Here is a 20,223-nt window from a genome sequence, read left to right on the forward strand (position 1 = left end):
CCTTAGAGTGCCAGTGATCAGTTTGGTCTTGCCGATATGAAGAGGTCACATTCGGAACACTGAATGCAGTAGATGAGGTTAAAGGAGGTTAATATCTCCAAGGTTTTAGATTGTTTAAAATAAAGATAAATCTGGACGTTGGATTAAGATACCGAATTACAGTAAAACAGTTTACAACATTATTAGGCAGGAGCTCAAGAGTAAATTTGGAGCCGTTGTTATTGGGTTAGTCTATACCTGACATGTGCAAGTCAATTAGAGACTAAGCGGATTTAAGGAATATAGAGCAAGCAGGAAAGAATTCCAGTGGGCTGTTGGAAGGGCTAAAAAGGGCCATGAAATGCATTGACAAGAGGTAATTAAGCTGAAAACAGTGTAAAAGAAGATTTGAGGATGTTGCCAGGACTCAAGGGTCTGAGTTATTGGGAGAGGTTGTGAGAGATGCATGAAATCATGAGGGGCATAGTTAGATTGAATGCAACCATAGGTTAGGGGAATCAAGAAATACAGAGTTTGGGTTTAAAGTGAGAAAGGAAAGATTTAATGGAACCCAAGGTGCAATTTCTTCAGATGTGTTCCGTTCATCAATTACATTATATCCAATTAGTGTTATGCAAACATGCCAGGTAACAAAACAATCTCTGCCTGTAATTGCAGTACAAGCCTATTTGCTTTATGGTGAAATATTTGGAGCAATTTTGAAATGTGCTTTGAGCATGGTTTTATTTAGGTCAAAGGTCTTTAGAAAAAATTATGAATGCTTCCTTATGAACTTATTGGATTGTTAATGAAATATTATTTTGCTGAGAATAGATCTGCCACCTTTTCTCAATGTTGCCATTACAATCCCATAGGTTTAATGAAAGAAGCATCCAACATCGCAACGTTCTCAGCTATGCTACAGGTTTCCAGGGTTGTTTATTTTATTTAATCAACTTTCTGCTTGAATGTCCATTTATGAATAGAAAAGGATTGGACAGCCCAACATATCCATCCCACTTCATCATCCTCAAGCCTTTCTTAACTATTGACTTTTTAATCCATTGTACATTATTTAAAAAAACAACCCCAACTTAAATGGATGTAGTTTAGTTTAGAGAGACAGAGTGGAAATTGGCACTTTGGTCAAGGCCATAAGTGGTGGTGGCCCGTCGGTAACGACGATGGCAGGTTGTGCAGTCTCTATTCTGGTGAGTTCTGACATGGCTCACGAGTTCAATTCGTGAACCGCACACTCAAGGGCAGTGGGGGCAGATGAAGGGCATCGCTGGTGGGTTCTGGGCAGCACCCTTCCTCCTCTTCCTGGCTTTGGTAAGTCGCTCGAGCCGGCGCTCCTCGACGCTGCTGGCTGCTGTTCGCACTGCTGCGCGTCAGCGGGTTCAGTCGCTGGCGCAGGCTTCCAGTGGCTTGGGCGCAAGACCACAATAGTGAAGATGGTCCTTGACGCAATCTTTGTACCGCTTCCTGGGACGGCCACTGTTCCTTTGCCCCTGGGAGACCTGTCAATGCATGCGGGTTTCAACCATCCCGATGATGTCCCCAGTCCGTCGGAGCTGTGCTTTGATGATCATTGCCCCAATGCTTGTGATTGCTTGATGGTTGGGCACTTTGTCTTGCTAGTGAATGTGCATGATGGACCGTAATGAGCACATATGCAGAGCTGCCAAGTAGTACGGATTTTCCGTATTTTGTACGGAAATGCGGTAAGAATACGGATGTACGGATTTGCTTTGTAAAATACGGATTTTGTTAAAATCGGCCCGACTTCCTGTTTCATCTTGCTGCTTAAAAAATGCAAGGATATAAAAAGTCATACTGTAACTCTAAGAATTATAACAATAAATCTATTAGTATTTTAAATTTCAAGATCTGGATGATTATTTTTGTAAGCTTTGATCTGCCTGTCCCGCTACAGGTTTAAACAGTGCTGTCAATTTAGCGAGTGGGAATTTAAACGAACAGCGCTATGGGTTCTAATTATAGCGCTACCAGCTGGAGGGCTATTGCCTTTACACATAGCGCTATGGCCTTTACACAGAGCGCTATGGTCACAGCGCTATGGGTCACAGACTGTTCGGGGAGGGAGAAGGAAGAGGGAGTGAGAGGGAAGGAAGGAGAGAGTGAGGGAGGAAGGAAGAGGGAGGCTTCCAAAATGGCTTCTACATCATCATCTGGTGCTAAAAGCAGGAAGCAGCCGTTCAAACAGAAGTGTACAAAGAGATGGCAATGAATGCACTGTCAAGTAAGGTGCGTAGAAGACATGTCAATTGGTAGCAAAGTTGTGCATTCTTGTACTCTTACATGGGTATGACCGCACATAAACAACATTTTTTTCAGCAAAATGGCACTGCATAAAAATACTGATTTCCTCAGCAAAATACTGATTTACAGGTACTAGAATACTGAAATGCTCTGACAAAACTTGGCAGCTCTGCATATGGAACTTCTCAAGTTGACGGATGTGGTTCCGATACAAGGTCCACGTTTCACAGCCATAGAGCAGGCTGGAAAGCACAACAGCTTTGTAAACTTAGGTAATAGGAGCAGAATTAGGCCATTTGGCCCCATCAAGTCTACTCCACCATTCAATCATGGCTGATCGATCTCTCCCTCCTAACCCCATTCTCCTGCCTTCTCCCCATAATCCCAGACACCCGTACTAATCAAGACTCTATATCAGCTTTAAAAGTATCCATTGAATTGGCCTCCACAGCCTTCTGTGACAAAGAATTACAAAGATTCACTGCCCTCTGACTAAAGAAATTACTTCTTATCTCCTTCTGAAAGGAACCACCTTTAATTCTGAGGCTATGACTAATAGTCCTAGACTCTCCCACGTGGAAATATCCTCTCCACATCCACTCTATTCAAGCCTTTCACTATTCGGTACATTTCAATGAGGTCCCCCCTCTTTCTTCTAAACTCTAGCGAGTCCAGGCCCAGTGCTGTCAAACGCTCAGCATAAGTTAACCCACTCATTCCTGGGATCATTCTTGTAAACCTCCTCTGGTCCCGCTCCAGGGCCAGCACATCCTTTCTCGGATATAGTGCCCAAAATTGCTTTAAATACTCCAAATGCGGCCTGACCAGCGCCTTATAGAGCCTCAGCATTACATCCCTGTGGTCCACGCCGACCAACGATCATCATGCACTATTTCTATCCTACACACTAGGGACAATTTACAGAAGCCAATTAACCTACAACTTTGCTCGTCTTTGGAATGTGGGAGGAAACTGGACACCCGCAGACAGCACCCTTAGTCAGGATTGAACCTGGGTTTCTGGAGCAGTAATGGGCCTGTCCCACTTAAGCGATTTTTTTTGGTGGCTACAGGCGACTAGGCTGTCGTCACATGGTCGCGGGGTGACGCCTGTATGGTCGTGAGTTGTCTCCTCAAGTCACCTAAAGAGTCGTAACTTTTTTCTTGACACCGCTGGATTTTGAACTGTTTAAAACCGTTCGGCGACTGTGCTTGTCATAGCTTGTCTTTTCCTGTCGCAGGTTGTCGCCAGGATGACGCAGGTTGTCGCTAGGTGACGTAGGTTGTCGCCGGGTGATGACTTCAGTGAATTCCATTGGCGACTACCTATGTCAACTAGCGACAGGTACCTGCGACTGAGTTGTCTTCAGTTGTCGACGACAAGGTCGTACCTTGTCGTGGATGGACGTAGGTTGACTTCAGTTGTCGCCTATGTGGTTGTAGGTGTGGTCATAGGTGGACGTTCTAATGGGTCGGTGGTTGTTGGTAGCTTGCCGTAGCTTGATGTCGACTAGGTGGTAGGTTGTCGTAGACATTGTCGTAGTGGGGGGTCCAGTGGCCTTTTTTTTGGCGGCCTGCTACGATTGTGATTGTCGCCAGCAGTCGCCGAAAAAATCACCCAAGTGAGACAGGCCCTTTAGGCAGCAACTTGACGGTTGCACCAATTTGCTGCCCAACATTATGTTGTACGCTGTATTTGTTTTTGGACTTTTTGCTGTGTTTAATTCCTGGAAAAAAAATGGCAGGAAATCTCATGGGGATTAAATGAAATTGAAGCCCAGATTGTTAACAGGTACACCTCAGCAGGTAAGGCATCACCAGCTCTGCATTTCAATTAACTAGTGCAAAAACTGTTCCCTTTTCGGAAAACTACTTCCTCACATCGTGGAAAAAATCAATCTTCAACATTTTCCAATAATTCTAATTGCACACGTTTTTTAAAAATTTGTTTTACTTCTTTATTGTTCATGAATCCTGATAAGACAGAAGAAATTTTAAAGCAATTATTGTGAATGGGAAGTCAAGATCAAATATTAACCTTTACATATACTGGTGATTAAATATGAGGCATATAAAGTTTAAGCCTTGTAAGTTAACAATTTAAGTTAGAATGATTTAATCAGAATTTATAATTCTTAAAAATAGTGTAATAAATATCTATGTTGTACTTATGATTTTTTTCCCCCTGTTAAAATAGGATGATTGGGTGCAGCAGTGTTCTTTAGTACATATTAATCAAACTGCTGCTGTCTGGTTCTTTGTTACAATCAGACATGTAAATACAGTGAAGCAATGATAGCTCTTAGCTGTTGTAGTGAATTAAATCTTTACTGCCAACTTTTTACAGCATCAAGGACATGACATTTCAAAGTGCCTCCAAGACCTTTATTCAGAGAACTGTAAATCAGTCAAATTATTCACTCGGTGTAATGCTCAACCTTTTGTAATGTTTTGTTCTTGTGTCGTTGCAGCTTATGAATGTGATCGTCCCTTTCATGTTTAAATATGCAGTAGATGATCTCAACCAAATGTCAGGTAGTGTTTTGAACCTGAATGATGCAACAGGCACAGTCATCACTATGGCAACAGCTGTTCTCATTGGCTGTAAGTAAAGTATTTTATTTTTCTTGACAGATGTTAACTGACTCGCAGGCACCAGCAAATATTTCTGGTGATTAGAATTGCCGTGATTTGTTTTCACTTTGCATACATTCATATTGTAATAGTGGAGGCTGTTACTGCAATGATTTGTTGAGAATGTACAGGTCATTATATGAGTCATGTAAATGTTTCAAATGAAAATAAACAGAATAAATTAATATAAAGTGAGACATGCATGTGGCAGGTGACTCTCTGAAGGAAAAATAGATCTGGTTTAAAATGTGTACTCAAACAGGCAAATATTGTAAATGGAATAGGTTAGATCTTCATTCTCCCATACAATAGCTCCTTGTCATGATTGTTCAACCATTCTGTTAGAAGCCCAAATGGTTTCATGAAGCACTTTAGTGTATTGCACCTAGACAGTATATTTGGGGGAGCTATCTAGTACTGTTCCTCTGCATTCTCTCTATTACCAAGTTCAATTTCCCTCTGTTTCCATGCTTAGAAGGAGGGATTCAAAACCAGGTAGTAATGTGGACATGCAGAATAAATATAAAGGAGTTAGCATGGAAATAGCATTGCATATACAGTGTTATTGAAAGTACTTGCCAATAATTGGCATAAGTACCCCAGAAACATTTCAATTTATAATGGTGGTCACTTTTTTTCTCTCTCACTGAGACATTTGATTTCTTACTGAGAAGATTTTCAGATACCAGTTATCATCCGTAACATTATATAATTGTTATTTTTCATGTGATATGTGCTGAGCAGGAGCAAGTTCTGCCAATAATTGGATGGATCCAAGCAGAGTTATCCTGTCTTCAGACAGCATCTTCACATGCACTTCTAGCAATTGCTGGAAAGTGATAATTAACGGAGATTAATGCAATGCTGAGGCCATTTACCAACTTGTCACAGTCCAAAAGAGATCACTCTACTCCCAAATTGAAGAGATTTAGGATTTTTTTCATGTCTCGGGTGTCAGAATTTGCCAATTTGGTTAAGTTTTGTTCATGTTGTCAAGTTAAGTTTATTCGTCACATACGCATACGAGATGTGTAGTGAAATGAAAAGTGGCAATGCTTGCGGATTGTGCAAAAAGACTATAAAACAGAATGGAATTACATATTTGTGGGAGAAAAAAAAAAGAAGAAACAGCAATTTAAAAAGACACCACACAACTGTAAATTGGTGCAGTAAGTTAGTCCCTGGTGAGATAGTTCACAGTCCTAATGGCCTCTGGGAAGAAACTCCTTCTCATCCTCTCTGTTTTCACAGCATGGCAACGGAGGCGTTTGCCAGACCGTAGCAGCTGGAACAGTCTGTTGCTGGGGTGGAAGGGGTTCCCCATGATCTTGTTGGCTCTGGATTTGCACCTTCTGATGTATAGTTCCTGCAGGGGGGCGAGTGTAGTTCCCATAGTGCGTTCAGCCGAACTCTGCAGAGCCTTGTCCTGGGCAGAGCAGTTCCCAAACCAAATTGTGATGTTTCCAGACATGATGCTTTCCATAGCCGCTGAGTGGAAGCACTGGAGGATCCTCAGAGACACTCTGAATTTCCTCAATTGCCTGAGGTGGTAAAGACGCTGCCTTGCCTTACTCACGAGTGCTGCAGCATGTGATGTCCATGTCATATCCTCTGAGATGTGGACTCCCAGGTATTTAAAGCAGCTCACCCTATCCACAGTATCCCAATTTATCTTCAATGGTGTGTACGTCCTCGGGTGATGTACCCGCCTAAAGTCCACGATTAGCTCCTTAGTTTTTTTGACATTCAAGAGGAGGCTGTTGTCCTGACACCAGAGTGCCATATCAACCACCTCCTCCCGGTAGGCCTTCTCATCATTATCGGAGATCAGGCCCACCACCACAGTGTTATCAGCAAACTTGATTATAGTTGGAGCTGAACCTAGCCACACAGTCATGTGTGTACAGGGAGTACAGTAGGGGGCTGAGGACGCAACCCTGGGGGGGATCCTGTGCTCAGGGTGAGGGACTTCGATGTATTTCCTCCCATCTTGACTACCTGGGGCCTGGCGGTGAGAAAGTCCAGAACCCAGGCACACAGGGAGGTGTTGAGCCCCAATTCCAGCAGCTTCTCAGCAAGTCTGGCGGGGACTATCGTGTTGAAGGCTGAACTGAAGTCTTTTAACAGCATCCTCACATAGCCCCCCTTCTGACTGTCAAGGTGAGAGCGGTGTGCAGATCCTGGGAGACCGCATCGTCCGTAGATCTGTTCGGACGGTATGCGAATTATAACGGGTCCATGTTGCGAGGGAGGAAGGCGCAGATGTGTTTCTTGACCAGCCTCTCAAAGCATTTCATGACTACCGAGGTGAGGGCCATCGGACGGTAGTCATTCAGACAGGCTGGGGAGGCATTTTTTGGTACAGATACAATGATGGATCTTTTGAAGCAGGCAGGGACCATGGACTTGGCCAGGGAGAGGTTGAATATTGTAGTGAGCACCGGAGCTAGCTGCGTAGCACAAGACTTAAGGACTCTCCCTGAGATGCCATCTGGGCCTACAGCTTTCCTCGTGCTCACACGTGTCAGAGCCCTCCTCACGTCGTGCTCGGACCATGAGAATGTGTGCACATCCCCAGCGATGGACCTCCCTTCAGCTTTGATAGCCAGCATGCCGGTGGTGTTGTCGTTAGCCGGCAAGCCTGGGGTGATGTTGCCCGTCTCGAAACGAGCGTAGAAAGTCCAGGTCATCAGCTAGAGAGGTGCCGGCACTTCCGGTTGAGGGGGGGCTGCTCCGGTAGTTGGTTACAGTCCGTAGCCCCTGCCACAGGCGTCTGGTGTCCTGCTGCTCCATCTGTGACTCCATCTTGTCCCTGTCCCTCCTTTTTGCCTCCTTCACCGCCCTTCGCAGTTGGTAGGACTCTACCTTGTAGACGTCCATATTTCCGGATGCCAGGCCAGAGTTGTAGGCAGCGGTGCCAGCATTCAAGGCAACATGAACGGACCTGTCGACCCAGGGTGTTTGATTCGAAAAGGTGCTAACCTTTACCGTGGGGATGATGCTATCGGCTATTGTTGCGATGAAGCCCGTGACCGCTTCCAAGATGTTCAAATAGGAATTGCAATTTGTGTACTGTATACATAGTTAATGTCTGGACATTCTTGATCTTATAATTCTACATTTCTTGAAACAACTTTAAAATGCTGAAGTACATTTTAAAAAGGTAATTTGAAAATTCTGAATTTCCTTGCAGATGGAGTTTCTAGGGTTTGTGCAGCAGGCTTCAACGAGCTGAGGAATGCTGTCTTTGGCAAAGTAGCTCAAAGTTCCATCAGGCGAATTGCTAAAAATGTTTTCCTCCATCTGCACAACTTGGATTTGTCTTTTCACCTCAGCAGACAGACGGGTGCACTCTCAAAAGCTATAGACAGAGGAACTCGAGGAATCAGTTTTGTGCTCAGCGCATTGGTATTTAACCTGGGTCCCACCACATTTGAAGTGCTGCTTGTCAGCAGCATTTTGGTAAGTGATGTGTATTTAAACTGTTTTGGTACTGCTGAAATGCCATAGACCAGGTTATCATTTAACAGCTGTTGGGTAATATTGGGGCTTTTATTTATATTCTGTATACCCTCAGTTGTGTGTTACTAATATGCGATAAGTGAGGCTGGAAAACTTCCCTTGAATCTTATTACACAATAATAACCTTGGTTTGGTTTAGTTTAGAGATACAATGCGGAAACAGGCCATTTGGGCCATCAAGTCTGCACCGACCAACAATCCCAGCACATTAACACTATCTTACACTAGGGACAATTAAAAAAAACATTTATAAAGCCAATTAACCTACGAACCTGAACATCTTTGGAGTGTGGGAGGAAACAGAAGTTCTCAGAGAAAACCTAAGCAGGTCATGGGGAGAATGTACAAAGTCCGTACAGATAAGCATCCGTAGCCAGGATGGAACCTGGATCTCTGGCGCTGTAAGATCTGTGAAACAGTAACTATCGCTGTGTCACTGTGCTGCCCGTTAGGAAACCCAGTTGAAGAGCTGGATCAGTAAAGGTTCAAATGTGATGAAGCAAATGTGAAAATAGCGATGTGCAGGGAGGGACTGCAGATGCTGGTTTAAACCAAAGATAGACACAAAAAGCTGGAGTAACTCAGCCCATCAGGCAGCATCTCTGGAGAAAAGGAAAAGGTGACGTTTCGAGTCGAGACCCTTCTTCAGAATAGTGATATTCAGATTGGTGTAAGACATATACTAGTATGCAAATAATATTTAATGATGCACAATTAATTTTGGTATCTATAATCTATATTTTTCTTTACATTAATCCATTTAATTGTTAATGTTTTTTTTAATTTAAATGATCTCTTATTTCCAACAGATGCACTGTTGTGGAAGTACGCTCTGGGATATAAGGCCTCACTTTGGCCTTGGTGCCAGAATGCTGATTGTTTAGCCCTTCACATTTAGGGAGAGAGATGTGGGGAGCAAGTTCCGGCAATAATCCAGTCTAACATCCAAATAGTGATTTAAGAAACTTGACTATGATCATGCTGTGTGTGATGCCAAATTTTAAATATTGAAGTATTTTATTAAATGTTAGGCATTTCCATCACCATTTAGGGATACAAAGGTAGACAAAAGTGCTGGAGAAACTCAGCGGGCGAGGCAGCATCTATGGAGCGAAGGAAATAGGCAACGTTTCGGGTTGAAACCCTTCTTCAGACCATTTAGGGATTCCTGTCTCAGTGATGCAGATTGCTGTTTGCTTCACAATGAAGCAATAAAATTCCTGAGTCCAGAAAAAGCAGTTCACTAGGTAGGATGGATTAAACTGTAGTCTCAGAATATCCAACATTTCACGATGTTGTCCAATTCATGATGTATAATTAAATTTTGAACTATCGTGGAGTCATTTCTAATTTGAACTGTCCTGGAAGGAACAAGACTCTTTCGGTTGTATACATTTTCAAACAATGGATTTAATGTTTGTTTATTTAAGTTTATGGTATACAATTTATTGGCATTTCTTTTGAAGCCTGTAATTAACTTTTAATATCCAGTAGCCAAGATTTAGTGCCTAATAAATGTAATCATAAAGAACAGACCAAATAAAGAAACAAGGATCTGTAGAGAGACAAAAATACTTCAGACTGAAGAAGGGTTTCGACCCGAAACGTTGCCTATTTCCTTCGCTCCATAGATGCTGCCTCACCCGCTGATTTTCTCCAGCATTTTTGTCTACCTTCTATTTTCCAGCATCTGCAGTTCCTTCTTAAACAAGGAACTGTAGATGCCAGTTTACAAAAAAGATGAAGATAGATTTTGAAATGAAACCCTTTTAAATGTACATATCCCATCGTCGGAAATAATTAGGCGAGCATGGGAAGACGAATTGGGTTTAACAATCTCAAAGGATAGTTGGGAGGAAAGTCTTTTATACATACATTACTGTTCTCTTAATGTTAGGCACTCCCTAATACAATTTAAAATACTGCATAGACTCTATTATTCAAAGTCTAAATTGAACAAGATCTTCCCAAATGTCCTATCTGCGATAAATGGCTCCTCCAAGAAGCGACTATAACCCATTCTTTTGTTTCCTGCACAAAATTACAAAACTTCTGGAGGGGAATTTTTGTTATATTTTCTAAAATACTTTAAACTAAACTGGATCCCGATATAAAACTGATCACACTAGGTATGTCAGAGGTCTGTTCTAAGCTAACGATATTTCAAAGACGTTTCATTAACTATGGCCTAATAATGGCGAAAAAATTAATACTGAAATTTTGGAAACAAACAACAGTCCCTACAGTGAAGATGTGGATCACAGATATGTCCGAGACACTACATTTGGAAAACATTAGGCTTGTCTTGGCGGAAAAACCAGATCAATTTCTTAAGACATGGACACCCTTTACCGAATTCTTACAACAATAGTATGGTGCAACACAAATTTAAATTTAAATCCGATGCTGGATTGGGTGAGGCGGGCGGGGGGGACGAGGGGCAAGATATATCTCCACTTTTTTCTCTAATTAAATTCCTTTATCTTTCTACTACACTGCTTTGGTAGCTTAAGGAATTCTCTTTTGTTCTTCTTCAATCTATCTCTTCACTTTCTATTTCTTTTCTTTCTTGTTTTCTCTTTCTTTTCTTTTTTCATTTTCATAATTTAGGTTATGTTAAAAATGAAGCTGTACAATAATTGTATAATTTTAGATGCCGAATGTTTTATCTCTGTACAATTGCTTCTAATAAAATAAAATAAAATTAAAATTAAAAAAAAAAGATTTTGAAATTAAGATTTCATTACCATGTCAATCAATCTGCATTTGTCATATTTTGTAAATCATATTTTGACTAATATCTTTAGTTTTCAATATGAATGTGTTTTTTTCTTACAGTACTTTAAATGCGGTTTGCCGTATGCATTAGTTACCCTGGCGACTTTAGGTGCATATGCAGCATATACCATTAGCGTTACACAGTGGAGGTACTGTAGAAGTAACATTTGATTTTAATTTTTCACATACGCTCATGTGTTTTCTGTGGTGACTTTACAACCAATATATTTTATTTGTAGGACTATCTTCCGAATCAAAATGAATAAAGCCGATAATGATGCAGGCAATGCTGCAATAGACTCACTCCTGAATTATGAAACTGTAAAGGTACAATGTTCTGAATTATATTTGATTAGATTCTGAATAGATTCTTACTTTATAAGCAACCCTTTCCCTCACTAAGTTTATACACTTATAATTCTTCCTTCCCTCCATATAACTTCTGGTGCTGTAGAATTGTGAAAAATAAGACTACTCCCATTTGCATACTACATCTTGTGCATTTTAAGTTTCCTTTTGGTTCCTTGTAACTTGAGCTAATTAGATTATTTCTATCACAGTAGATAATATATTGCATACTTTGCACAGATTTATTGTGAATATAATCCAATTGTATTATAATTTATTGTGAATATAATCCATTCTGAATTGGTGACTAGTTTGAATAGCTAGACATGGCAATTTCATAAGTGTTAGTTTTCTTTGCTAAACTGTTGAGTGGAAATGTAACAGTACTGCATGCTACCAATTATTGGTACATTAATGGCAGAGACTTGTGGTTTAGAATTCTGATCACTATTTGTCTCTCTATAATGAGCTACAGCTACTACAAAAAGCATACATTTTCTCTGCTTTAGATAGGACATTTGCTAGAAAGGTGGCTAAACCAGCATTACCATGCATTTATATGTATCTAAGTGCTTATGTATAGTGATATGTACTGAACTGTATACAAAAATGAATTTCACTGTACATGTGACAAAGTACCATACCTCGCACCTCCTTTCAAGCCACTTACAGTTAAGTTGATGAGCCCTGGAACTAAGCTGTTTTCCTACAATTTCAGCTTGTTAATGTTGTACACAATTAACGAAGTGAAGGATCCACCAATATGTAACTGGTTAAGTTGGTAACAGACATGGAGTTCCATGGCCTAGTCAGGGCCTTATAGTCTTAACAGCATTATAGGCCCCCGGGCAAAGCAGTGCACTGGGACCCCTACCTACACAACCACTCACAGGAATAAAAATGTAAATGGTCGATAAAATTAAATCTATATTTATCGGTACTTCCAATAAAATCAGTGTTGAAACATTAAAAAACATGCTGTATAGAAAAGATTAATCAACACAAACGTTTGAACAATATAACATGAGCCTTGAAAAACACAATAATTTCTATATATAAATGATACTCAATTGGTAAACCATACAGACGGAGATGGCACATCTCTGTCTAGGTTGCATTCTACAATTTTCACATCTTATATAAACAGCTTGTCCATTCACATATCACAAACTATCAATACCTGGTTACTAGTACTGCATCATAAATTCATAATCTTGAATGACTACTGCATGCTTACCCTACAAGTGTTCCTTATGAATATCAGATTCAATCTCTAATAACCAATGGCATATAAATATAACCAATATCATTGCTATTAACTGTCAAGTGAGTTGAAGTAACATATACGCTTTTACGTTATGTAGCGTGTGAGATACGTACACATACATGCACGTGTGGTTGCAGAGGTGACCGTGATACTAAATCAGAGGCGAATGCCAATGTCCACATGGTATCATAAAAATTAACATTAATATTGTTCTTCATCTTTAGTAAAACACATGCTAAATATGCTTTTTCCAATAACAAATATTTATAGGTTAGTTTAGTATTTATTTATTGACAACAATTCACAACATACATAGAGTAGCACGAGGCCCCTTTGCTTGTGGGCCCCGGGCAACTGCCAGCTTGCCCATGTGTTAAGACGGCCCTGGGTGTAGTCCCAAGTTGTCAATATTGACTGTGGAGGAATTGGCGTGAAATATAGACTTCAAACTGAAGAGTAAAGAAATTACTTTTGATTTTCTGCACAGCAACAAAAATTCTGCAATATTCGTATCCATTTCCTTAGATACTATATAAAGTGGACAGTTGTAGATCCAAACAAACACGCCTGATTTCCATGGAAAGTTCCATTGCTCTGTCGGTGGGAGGGTCCAAGGCATGAGTATTGATGATGCTAATATAAGAAAGTGTTTTTGGAAAAAATAGAAATCATTTAATTGTGAAAATAGGTTCAGATGAATATCCTTTGCAAGTGTACTTCATGTATTTGCTTTGTAAAGTGTAACTTATTTGCTCTGCATTTATGGTAATGGACTGATATTCAAAATAAGTTTTGACAATAAATACTAATGATTAAATTCCAATTACAGTATTTCAATAATGAGAAGTATGAAGCAGAGAGATATGATGGATTCTTGAAGTCGTATGAAGAATCATCTCTGAAGACTACCACAAGTCTTGCAGTATTGAACTTTGGTCAGAATCTTATCTTTAGCTTTGGTCTGACTGGGATCATGATACTTGCTAGTCAAGGAATCATGGCAGGTACAGTAGTTAAATTAATTCATGTTTTATGCTTGAGAACTTACACTTTCCTGTTAAGTTTTATTTTGAGAAGTGCTCCTACATTCGTCATTAAGGTGCAGTTGATATAATCTGTTAATTCTGCTGGGAAGCCTCTGTTTGCCATGGGGAGTTAGCTGCGGTGTATGCATGTTGTGCAGTGTGTAAGAACACAGGATAGACACAAAAAGATGGAGTAACTCAGTGGGACAGGCAGCATCCAAGGAGAGGAGGAATGGGTAACGTTTCGGGTCGAGACCCTTCTTCAGACTGGTTAGGGATAAGGGAAACGAGAGATATTGATGGTGATGTAGAGAGATAAAGAACAATGAATGAAAAATATGCAAAAAAACAACAATGATAAAGGAAACAGGCCATTGTAAACTGTTTGTAGGGTGGAAATGAGAAGCTAGTGCGACTTGGGTGGGAGTGGGGGGGGGGAGGATATAGAGAGAGGGAATGCTGAGGTGAGAGCAATCAATATTCACACCACTGGGCTGTATGCTGCCAAAGCGAAATATGAGATGCTGTTCCTCCAATTTGCGTTTAGCCTCATTCTGACAATGGAGGAGACTGAGGACAGGAAGGTCGGTAGGAATGGTAAGGAGAATTAAAGTGTTTAGCAACCGGGAGATCAGGTTGGTTTGGGCGGGCTGAGTGAAGGTGTTCTGCGAAATGATCGTCCAGTCTGTTTGGTCTCGCCGATGCATAAGAGTTCACATCTTGAACAACAAATACAGTAGATGAGGTTGGAGGAGGTGCAAGTGAACCTCTGTCTAACCTGAAAGGACTGTCGGGGTCCTTGGACAGTCGAGGGAGGAGGCAGAGCGACAGGAGTTGCATCTTCTGCGGTTGCAAGGGAAGGTACCTGGGGAGGGGGTGACTTGAGCGGGAAGGGATGAGTTAACAGGGGGTTGCGGAGGGAACGGTCATCTGCAGAAGGCAGAAAGGGGTAGAGATGGGGAAAATGTGGCTAGTGGTGGGATCCCGTTGGAGGTGGCCGAAATTTTGAAATTTTACAGCTCTTTTCGCTCCTCCGTGCTGCCCGCTGCTCTCCTCCCCCCCTTTCCTCCTCTCCCCCCCCCCCCCACCACCCCCCCATCTCCTCCATACAACATATGTGTTGTATGTGACGGCTGATGGGTGGAAGGTAAGGACTAGGGGGACTCTATCTCTGTTGCAACTAAGGTGAGGGGGTGCAAGGGCAGAGCTGCGGGGTACCGAGAAGACACGAGTGAGGACCTCATCTATGATGGGAGAGGGGAACCCGTTCCCTAAAGAATGAGGACATCTCTGATGTTCCAGTGTGAAACACCTCATCTTGGGCGCAGATGCGGCAAACACAGGTTTCCCAGCAGACTTAACAGAATATATCACCTGCACCTTAATTGGGAGTAGGGGATAGAGTTTATGCAGGAAGCAGGGTGGGAAGAAGTGTAGTCGAGATAGTTGTGGGAGTCAGTGGGTTTGTAATAGATGTCAGTCGATAGTCTATTTCCTGTAATGGAGACTGAGATCAAGAAAGGGGAGGAGGTGCCGGAGATGATCCAAATACGTTTGAGTGCAGGATGAAAATTGTGGTGAAGTTGATGAAGTCCATGAGTTCTGCATGGGTGCAGGAGGTTGCACAGATGCAGTCATCAATGTAACAGAGATAGAGATCGGTGATAGGGCCAGTGTACGCCTGGAACTGGGATTGTTCAACGTACCCTACAAAGAGGCAGGCATAGTTGGGGCCCATGCGAGTGCCCACAGCTACGCCTTGGACTTGGAGGAAGTGGGAGGAGTCAAAAGAGATGTTGTTAAGGGTGAGGACCAGCTCCGCTCGGCGAAGTAGTGTGTGAAAATTGGATGGTTCTGTTGTCAAGGAAGAAACAGAGGGCTTTAAGGCTATACCATTAAATAGCTTTTCTCTGGTCTATGAGGCAGGCATATGAGCAAATGAATTTGTGAATGGACACCTTGGTTTTCACTCCCTCACATCTGTCTTATTTGCTTTATCAGTTCTGAAAATAGATTTTATTTAAAGATTTTTTTAAAGATGTACTGTCAATACTTATCTACTCAGTGCAGAAAAAAATACCCGAGAATTCTCCAAATGCAATGACTAATAAACCAGCAATAATCTGAAAATTTAGGAAACCATTCTACCTCAAAAGGTTGTCAGACTGCCAATGGCAGTGCTGAAATTCCTGATGTAAACATGTTTATTTACACATGCTTTTCAATAACAGTGTTTTCAAAGTTTATGTCAACCATTTTGTTGAAGCTCGCGGTGTTTGGTCATTATCATTTGCTTTGCACTCTTTCAGATGACCATTGTTATATTGTTACAATCGAAACTGGGTTGCAACATGCAAATTCAGTGCATGACGTAGTTAAGTCATGTGATCTAGATAGCGCGAACGGATGCAGAATGAGAGGCCTGGAGATGCCATTTTGAATAGATGGCATTCTTAAAAGAGAACTACAACACAAGTGCTGTCTCCATTGTTTATCTTGAAGATAGACTTCAAGGCATCACAAAACATAATATGGTGGCAACGGTATACGGGGCTATGATTCGGAGGACTACCCACGTGCTAAATATGCTTTAATCAGCTACCGAAATCTCAAATGTTCAAAAAAAGATTACTTAATTTTGTCACTCGATGCTAGTGAAAGCAAGTGTGTAACCACACTGCAAACTTAAATATTTATGACTGATTGAATCTGTTTGTTACAATTGGAACGGCAATGCTGCACGCATCGCAATAGATATGGCTGCAATAAACATGCCCGTTCTAGCGCCACTAATGGACTGGGAAGTAGCTGATATAATGAATGTCTTTGCCAGATTTAGACAAAAATGTGGACTAACGTTCAGCGGTGTGGTAAAGAATGCTAGTGAGATTGAGAAAGCTAGGTATCTGCTTCTATGGACAGGAGAGAAGAGACTAGAGTTGTACAACATCTGGACATTAGAGCAAAAAGAGGACAGAGAGAAGACCAAAGTTATTTTACATAGGTTTGAAAGACACCTTGAACCAAAGACCAACCGTCGCATACTTCACTACACTTTAAGGGCTCCACAAACTAGTGATGAATCTGTGCATGACTATCTCCCAAAGCTGAAGAACATTTCATTGAAATGTAGATTCAGGGAAAGGCAAGAGATAAATGACAGGATAGTTGACCAATTCATACGGTGCATATTCCACAGCGAGGTCCAGAAGTCTCCCATTTGTCGTTCGTGCTTTAATTGCCATATATCTAATCAATATGACTAATATTGTGTGTAAAGATATGACATTGTTAAAAGAGTTAAGGAAACTCGTCACCATTTTATCCCAAAATGTTAACAATTTTTGTCAAACTTAATTGAATTAAATGGAAATGAAAGTTTCTTGTAACGTTTGAATCATTTTTACAGGAACACTAACGGTGGGAGATCTGGTGATGGTAAATGGACTGCTTTTCCAATTGTCTCTTCCCTTAAATTTTCTGGGCACCGTATATAGAGAGACACGACAGGCACTAATAGACATGAACACATTGTTCAATTTGCTAAACCTTGATACAAAGATTAAGGTATGATGCTAACGTGATAGTGATGCTCTTTAGTTCTGAATTTATAGTCTGACATTTTATATAAGAGCTTGTAAAAATTAAATTGTAATTTTTAAAAAATACATAAACTGAAAATTTGAAAAGTACTAAGTATTCAAGACAGTAATATACAGTTGCAATATCTGAAGAGACACCATGTGTTTATTTTTGCAAACTGAATGTGGCACCCAATGCTGTAATGCAACTTCATGGTTCTTTATATGCTTTTGTAGGAGGCACAAATGGCTCCAGTACTTCAGCTTACTCCTGAAAAGTCTACCATCACTTTTGATGATGTGCACTTTGAATATCTGGATGGTCAAAAGGTCCTTAATGGAGTATCATTTGATGTTCCTACTGGGAAAAAGGTGGCAATTGTAGGATCTAGTGGTTCAGGGTAAGTTGTCTTTTATTGGTCTCCCTTTAGGTTAGTTTTTGAAAAATTTCAGATTCTCTTTTATCTTTTTCCTGTATTTTATAGATGTAATATTTTCTCCTATTCTGATCATATTCATTAAATTGCCAATTAATAATGACCACGACTCTGGCCCAGTGCCTTGTTGAAACATTGGTATCGTTGGGATCTGTATGGCTGAGAACCTATGCAAGAGAATTTCACTCGTCCCTCATCTCATTTGTTACACACCTATGTTGCTTGCCATTTTGTTTAACTAATGCCTTCCACTATCTTAACATTTCATACATAGAAACATAGAATACATAGGATACATAGAAATACATACCATTCAATGTGATCATGGTTGTTCATCCACAATCAGTAACCCATTCCTGCTTTCACCCCATATCCCTTGATTCTGCTAGCCCTGAGCTCTATATATCTCTCTTTTGAATGCATCCAGTGAATTGGCCTCCACTACCTTCTGAGGCAGACAATTCCTCGAATTCACAACTCCTCATCTCAGTTCTAAATGGCCTTCCCCTTATTCTTAAACTGTGGTCCCTGGTTCTGGACTCCCCCAACTTCGGGAACATGTTTCATGCATCTAGCGTGTCCAATCGCTTAATAATTTTACATGTTTCCATAAGAGTCCCTCTCATCCTTCTAAATTCCAGTGAATACAAGCCCAGTCGTTCCATTCTTTCAACATATGACAGTCCCGCCATCCCAGGAATTAACCTCATGAACCTGCACTCCCTCTATAGCAAGAATGTCCTTCCTCAAATTGGGAGACCAAAACTGCACACGATACTCCAGGTGTGGTCTCAGCAGGGCCCTGTACAACTGCAGAAGGAACTCTTTGCTCCTATACTCAAATCCACTCGTTATGAAGGCCAACATGCCATTAGCTTTCTTCACTGCCTGCTATACCTTTATGCTTACTTTCAGTGACTGATGTACAAGGACACCCGGGTCTCGTTGCACTTTAACATTTCCTAATCTGACACCATTCAGATAATAATCTGCCTCCTTGTTCTTGCCACCAAAGTGGATAACCTCACATTTATTCCCATTATACTGCACCTGCCATGCATCTGCCCACTCACCCAACCTATCCAAGTCACCCTGCATCCTCATAGTATCCTCCTCACAGTTCACACTGCTACACAGCTTAGTGTCATCTGCTAATATGCTTATATTATTTTTTTCTAATGTAAATGGGGGCGACATTCCGGCAGGCAGGTTTGCTAGTGCTACACGTGTGGGTTTAAACTAAATAGCGGGGGGGGGGGGGGGGTGGACAAATTTGGAGTATAAAGATGGAGTTAAAGGGAAAGTGAGTACAGGAAAAGTTACAAAAGACTCCTTGAATTAATGGGAAAGAAAGTTCGAGAAGGGATAAGAGAGTAAGGTCAGGGCCAATAGTCAGGGGCAAACCAGATTTGATAAGGGAATTCGAGGCAAAGGAGCCATGTAGTGACCATAATATGATGTTTTAATCTACAATTCGTAGAAGGGAAAATCTGAAGTGTCAGTATTACAGTAGAGCAAAAGGGACTATGGAGGCATGAGGCAGGAGCTGACCAAAGTTGACTGGAAAGAGACCCTAGCAGGGATGACAGTGGAACAACAATGGCAGGTATTTCTGGGAATAATACAGAAGATGCAGGATCTGTTCATTCCAAAGAGGACGAAAGATTCTAAGGGGAGTAAGGGGCAACCGTGGCTGAGAAGGGAAGTCAAGCACAGTATAAAAATGAAAGAGAATAAGTATAACATAGCAAAGACGAGCGGGAAGCCAGAAGATTGGGAAACTTTTAAAGAGCAACAGAAGGTAACTAAAGAGGCAACACGGGGAGAAAAGTTGAGGTACAAAAGTAAGCTAGCCAAGAATATAAAGGAGGATAGTAAAAGCTTCTTTAGATATGTAAAAAATTAGTTAAGACAAATGTGGGTCCCTTGAAGACAAACAGGTGAATTTATTATGGGGAACAAGGAAATGGCAGACAAATTGAACAGGTACTTTTGATCTGTCTTCACTAAGGAAGACACAAACAATTTCCCAGATGTACTAGTGGCCAGAGGACCTAGGGTGACGGAGGAACTGAAGGAAATTCACATTAGGCCGGAAATTGTGTTGGGTAGACTGATGGGACTGAAGGCTGATAAATCCCCAGGGCCTGATGGTCTGCATCCTGGGTACTTGAGGTGGCTCTAGAAATCGTGGACACATTGTTGATCATTTTCCAATGTTCTATAGATTCAGGATCAGTTCCTGTGGATTGAAGGAGAGCTAATGTTACCCCACTTTTTAAGAAAGGAAGAGCGAAAACAGGGAATTATAGACCAGTTGAGCGTACAAATTAGCCAGAAAAAGCAGCATACCAGAGGACTGGGAGAAAT

The 20,223-nt window shown here is 41.2% G+C and overlaps 1 protein-coding gene across 1 annotated transcript in view; it reads left to right on the forward strand.

Moving 5' to 3' along the window:
• Positions 1–20,223, forward strand: part of abcb7 (ATP binding cassette subfamily B member 7) — a 70,786-nt gene that overhangs the window by 26,683 nt on the left and 23,880 nt on the right. The window contains exons 4-10 of the mRNA XM_033030140.1: positions 4,733–4,865; positions 8,089–8,357; positions 11,256–11,344; positions 11,435–11,522; positions 13,640–13,814; positions 17,245–17,402; positions 17,654–17,817. Coding sequence (XP_032886031.1) covers positions 4,733–4,865; positions 8,089–8,357; positions 11,256–11,344; positions 11,435–11,522; positions 13,640–13,814; positions 17,245–17,402; positions 17,654–17,817 — 1,076 coding nt within the window. The remainder of the gene's footprint in view (positions 1–4,732; positions 4,866–8,088; positions 8,358–11,255; positions 11,345–11,434; positions 11,523–13,639; positions 13,815–17,244; positions 17,403–17,653; positions 17,818–20,223) is intronic.

The sequence above is a fragment of the Amblyraja radiata genome, chromosome 12 (genome assembly GCF_010909765.2).
Source record: "Amblyraja radiata isolate CabotCenter1 chromosome 12, sAmbRad1.1.pri, whole genome shotgun sequence".
NCBI classification, from domain to species: domain Eukaryota; kingdom Metazoa; phylum Chordata; class Chondrichthyes; order Rajiformes; family Rajidae; genus Amblyraja; species Amblyraja radiata.